The following is a 6,000-nucleotide window of genomic DNA, read 5'->3' on the forward strand; positions in this document are numbered from 1 at the left end:
ATCCCTGACTGCCTTTCTGATCTCTCACAATGGATTTAAAATCCTATTTTATGCTTGTTTTCTCAAATGTTAATTAACTAAATTATTTATTATAATCTAAATATATTTTCTGAAATAATTTGTAAAGCTATATTTTGTATGAACATAATATGGTGGGAATTATTGACCCTGCTGCCTCGTATTAACAACAAATTAATTCTTGTTGGTAATTAACTGGGTATGAAGGTATTTCTGTGTGCAATCATTCTTAATCATCCTCTCTTATAGAAGAATAAATCAGTGAAGTGCCTCTTCATTCTAACCTGAACATCAGTGTCAGAAAATCCTGCTTCAGCTCAAACACTCTGAGAATGATTTCAGATGAAACTATGGAGTGCAACAGTGCCCATCCACTTTGTTTTTAGGGGCTTTGGTTCCAGAAGTAGAACCATTCATTTTTCCCATAGGGATTCCCATATTTCTACAGTTCAGCCATGTTATATGACATGAACCAAACCAACCATCTTGAAGGTGAATTACAGCATTACAAACTTTGATTTGATTCAAAAAAGTGTTGCAGACGTTTCGGACACACACACATACTGTATATATCTATATATATTTTTTCTTTTGACAATTTGATTCTCACAATTTTCTGAATGGTGATTTCTTTGCAGAATCATGAAAAATTTAGTTTTTCACCAGAAATTCTGCTGTTAATGATTGATTTAAAACCTCGTAGCTCACAGTAGGTCTATCTTTAACAGTTTATAGGTTATTGTTAAAAATCAATTCCTCTATGGAGAAAATGAATGTGATTTTTACTTTGGAACCATACTTTGGAATGCACTCTATTGCCCATATAATGTGACCATGAGAGCTTGCACTCATTTAGGCAGTTGCTTTGTTTGCTAATTGCTAATTGCTAATGGTAGGAAATAACCATTGGAGTAGGACCATTGTGTCTTGATTAGCAAGCATTATTGCTGAGTCGGTGGCTCAAAAAGAGTGTTTGGCCCAATCAAACGCTTAGCCACCTTTCAATCTACAGCAATCAGAGTAATCAGCAGGAGCTGCCTGATATTTGGGTTTTCTTTGCTTGTCGCCTGTCTTTTTAAAAAAAAAAATTTTATGCTGCACTCAAAGGTGTTTCCGTTGCTCACTTGCTCTAAAGTCTTTCACTGACTTCTCAGTTAATGACTGATTACATCAATGTTGAGGATTGCATTTGGTAAACACATTTCCAATCAAGCACTTAATTCAATTGGAAACCCATGCAATACTCAGCTCACATCTTTTTCTGAGAGTCACGCTGCCCATTGCCCCATTGTTTTGAATCATGGGACAATTAACACCACTCAGATGTAAATTATGAACATTCTTTATCAGATAGTTATAACTGCTATCAGCCGTATGTCTAAAAAACCGTTAAAATCCCACACATGAATGCCTTTGTATCTCTGTAGATATTTTGGCAAAAAGACCCCATGGATTAAAATAGTTTGTCTGTTAGCTTCGAGGCCATCTATATGCTGGTGTGCTCTTAAATTTGACTGTAAGTCCAAATGTACAATTTATAGACTTTCACTTCTGGAAAACAGACCAAAAATATTAATGACTAAAAATTTCTTTATAGAGTGAGAATGTTCCTCAAGCCACTGTACCACTGTACTGTACCACCTGACTAGCAATAGCAAGAAGAAAATCAATTCACAAGGGATGAGCTCTTTAATATGCCACGGCTTCCCGTTGTAATGGAAATACACTTCCATTCTAAAGTTATGGCAAGATTTAATTACATTTTTTAAAATTAAGTCTCTAATGCTCACCAAGACTGCATTTATTTGATCAAAATACAGTAAAAACAGTAATATTGTGAAATATTACTCGTTTGTAACATTATAAATGTCTTTACTGTCACTTTTGATCAATTGAATGTGTCCTTGCTGAATAAAAGTATTAATTTCTTTAAAAAAATAAAAAAAAAATTTTTTATTGACCTGAAATTTAGGAAGAGTAGTACATCAATGCAGGACAAAAAAACTGCACTCGTCAAGGCATTTCATGGGGTCTTTAACCACACCAGCACCTTCATCACTGTTAACCTGTTTGTCAGTAGGCAGGCATGTTGTATGTTGTGCGTGACAAAAAGAACCATAATTAAATAACAACAAAACTGTGATAGCAGACTAGCTGTAAGACAAATATGATATTGTTGTGTACATCAATACATCAATGTCTGAACTCGAGTCACCTCTTATTTTCTTCATATTCTAATGTTGAGGTTTGCACTAAAGGCACAAATAAAATTAGAGTTCTTTAAATACTTTTTATTCTTTGCAGTGTGACTGTACTCGTAGATCTCTGACAACTGAGTTATAGAGTGTATCCTCTAAATTCATGCCGAATGTGTCCTTGCTGAATAAAAGTATTAATTTCTTAAAAAAAAATAAATAAAACATTTTTACTGACCTGAAATTTAGGAAGAGTAGTACATCAATGCAGGACAAAAAAACTGCACTCGTCAAGGCATTTCATGGGGTCTTTAACCACACCAGCACCTTCATCACTGTTAACCTGTTTGTCAGTAGGCAGTGATGTTGTATGTTGTGCGTGACAAAAAGAACCATAATTAAATAACAACAAAACTGTGATAGCAGACTAGCTGTAAGACAAATATGATATTGTTGTGTACATCAATACATCAATGTCTGAACTCGAGTCACCTCTTATTTTCTTCATATTCTAATGTTGAGGTTTGCACTAAAGGCACAAATAAAATTAGAGTTCTTTAAATACTTTTTATTCTTTGCAGTGTGACTGTACTCGTCGATCTCTGACAACTGAGTTATAGAGTGTATCCTCTAAATTCATGCCTATGAGTGGGTAAATGAATGGATGGTTTTGCATGGTTGTTTAATTGATTGTAAGCTGTTATGCATGGTTAGATGTGTTCAACTACAAAATTCTACAGCATGTTGTAATTTGGTGATGGGTGTGATTTGTAATAGCGACACAATTGCCTAATGCTTGTATGTAATTGTCTTTTTTCCCCCTTATCTTTTTCTGTCTCTTCACCAATTTGTCAACAAAACCAGGCTTAAATGTAAAGAAGTAGTTTATCCAAAAAGGGAAAATTTGCTGAAAATGTACTCACCCTCAGGCCATCCAAGATGTAGATGAGTATGTTTCTGTTACATCTTTTACATCTATTACAACACTTACTCACCAATGAATCCTCTGCAGTGAATGGGTGCCGTCAGAATCAGAGTCCAAACAGCTGATAAAAAGATCACAATAATCCACAAGTAATCCGCACGACTCCAGTCCATCAATTATTGTCTTGTGAAGTGAAAAGCAGCGTGTTTGTAATAAACAAATGCATTTGGACATTTTTGACTTCAAGCTGTTGCTTCTGAGTCCTATAGCCGTAATATTACTTTCTCCAGTGAAAAAATAATCTTGCCTGAATCATGAGAGAAATATGCAGATTAAGCACTGTTTACAAAACAGTTCTAAACAAATATGTTGCTTTTCGCTTTACAAGATGTTAATTGATGGACTGGAGTCATGTTGATTGCTTGTGGATTATTGTGATGTTTTTATCAGCTGTTTGGACTCTCATTCTGACGGCACCCATTCACTGCAAAGGATCCATTGGTGAGCAAGTGATGTATTGCTACATCTTGGATGAGTAAATTTGCAGCAAAATTTCATTTTTGGGGGGGGGGGGTGAACTATTCCTTTAAGTGCAGGAGAAACTACAATCGCATAAAAACGACTGCCAGAAAGACTTTATTACTATCATTTGATTTTCCACAAGATGTTAACTAAAGATATGCCAAACAGCTTGTTTGGACCAGTTGATCTGCCACCAATTTTTAAGTTCACAATTGATATCAGCTCCTTTATTCATCTTTGTGATTTGACAAAGATATTGTGTGTCTGACCCATATGAGGTTTTATATACAGGATCAAGGCTCATTTCCAGAGGTATTGGGAGTGTGTGTTACATAAAAGCTGTATATTGTTGTCTTCACACTAGTTGGGATGGGAAAAAATTGATTTGCAGCGACCAGAACAGGCCTTACCTGCCGAATCACAGTGGCTGGGATCAGATGAATGGCTGACTGTTGAGGCCCGGCCAATGAATGCACAGGAGCTAGAGCTGGATCTGGAGCCTGTGGACTTTGGGTTCGATCTTACTCGAGAGGTATAGTCAAATTTTAGTGACATTTGCTGACAAATCAAAATCACCTGATTCAATCCTTCCCAGTTGGGTTGTAACCCTGTAAAGCCTGACGTATGAAATAATATATATATATATATATATATAAAAAAAAGATTTTTAATTACATTTTTTTTTATTACAGTTCATTTAATCTTTAGACAAAATATGAAAAACGTTTGCGCAAGTATCATATTTGATACATGCGGCTTTCATGGCCCATATAGTGTTATATAGGACAATATGGAGCTTTACTCAGAGGCCCAAACTGAGCAAAAATATGAAATTTGGCGTAGTTGCTGATATTTGTGACTAAAATGTAAGAAGAAATTCTCATGGCTTATAATGTAAATCTATAACAGCATAGCAGACTAAATATGCATGTAAATATCAGTAACTCTATATCTCCCAATTATATATCTTGGTAAGATGATATTTAAATGTTATGATCAAAGCTCTGTAGTTTTTATTGTGGGGGGCAAAACATAATGCAATGCAATATAATGATGATTGAAAGATGTACAAATAAATGTTCCTCAAAAGTATTTGATACTTAACTTTTTAACATGAATTTTCTAAAAAATAAAAAATAAATTATTATAAAAATGTATGGATATTTAAATAAAGCTAAGTTGTTTCTGTCCAGTAACTGTTCATCTTGAAATATTATAAATATAAAACTTACATTTACTTTATAAAAATCAGTAGAGTTCACCACAAAAACGTGTATCACGACCTGAATCAGTTGCTCAAAAATACAAACTATCAATCAGATGAGCAAAGGTATGTAGTAGATTATGTATAACAGTATTTTCAGCAAAGTTTTGATTACGTAAGATAACTTGGAGGTCTTATCAATTTAAATAATAAAATCACATATGATACAGCTGGCTTTTAAGGTATAGTTAATTATAACAATTAAGTTGCAGATCTCTGGTTTGTATTATTTGAGATATACTCAGTGTATTGTGGGATTCCTCTGTCTTCAGCTGTCTACACCACAGAAGGTGTCCATCCCAGAGCGACTCATGGATGTGGAGTCAGATGAAGAACTGAGTCCGGAAGAGAAGGAGACTCGTTCTCGCACCATAGCAAAGATAAAAAGCCTACTGCCTAAGTCGAGGTATGGTGGGAAAATAAGACCTAAACAGATGTAAATGGATGATGTACTTCGATGTTGAGTCTCCTGTTGTGTCATTTTAGTGTGAGGTCTATGGCAGAGTCCATGGATGCAGAGCAGATAGATTTCAGTGAGCTGGATAAAGAGCTGCAGCAGCAGGAGAGAATCATGAGTGTTCATCGAGCTCTCGCCACAGAGGCCTCCATCAAGAGGAAGCAGGTCACAGGTGAGACATTATCCAGCATCTCTGGGAATATTATAGTTCCCTTTCAGTCGGTCACTCCCGACGTCACGTCGGATGACCGACGAATTGGGATCTCGCTTAGAGAGACCAATCTACTTAGAGTGTAAACTAAACGAGCCAATGCACATTGGCATGCGATTATTGCATCCAGCTGCCGCTGATCACAGCCAGCGTATAAGTAGGCAGCAGATGCAGCACATATTCAGCTTTTCGCTGAGGAGCCGAGCGATCACATCGTTCTGCTCCTGACTACTCTACTGAGAGAAGAAGACTGAACGAGTCTCTTTGAGAGCTTTTCGTGTTGGCGGTACGGCGCTTCAGCGGTGGTGGTTTCCCGTGTCGAGTGGGTTGCACACAACAGGCTGCACTACCCCTGTGTGTGTTGCAGACGGCCATCTCCCCTGTGCGCTTCAGCACGCTAAAAGAGCT

At 36.4% G+C, this 6,000-nt stretch overlaps 1 protein-coding gene across 1 annotated transcript in view; it reads left to right on the top strand.

Moving 5' to 3' along the window:
- Nucleotides 1–6,000, top strand: part of LOC107715242 (pleckstrin homology domain-containing family A member 7-like) — a 100,666-nt gene that overhangs the window by 91,443 nt on the left and 3,223 nt on the right. The window contains exons 25-27 of the mRNA XM_016521322.1: nucleotides 4,025–4,192; nucleotides 5,197–5,330; nucleotides 5,411–5,553. Of these exons, the coding sequence (XP_016376808.1) occupies nucleotides 4,025–4,192; nucleotides 5,197–5,330; nucleotides 5,411–5,553 (445 nt within the window). The remainder of the gene's footprint in view (nucleotides 1–4,024; nucleotides 4,193–5,196; nucleotides 5,331–5,410; nucleotides 5,554–6,000) is intronic.

The sequence above is a fragment of the Sinocyclocheilus rhinocerous genome, unplaced genomic scaffold (genome assembly GCF_001515625.1).
Source record: "Sinocyclocheilus rhinocerous isolate Xijiao unplaced genomic scaffold, SAMN03320098_v1.1 scaffold659, whole genome shotgun sequence".
In the NCBI taxonomy this organism is placed as follows: domain Eukaryota; kingdom Metazoa; phylum Chordata; class Actinopteri; order Cypriniformes; family Cyprinidae; genus Sinocyclocheilus; species Sinocyclocheilus rhinocerous.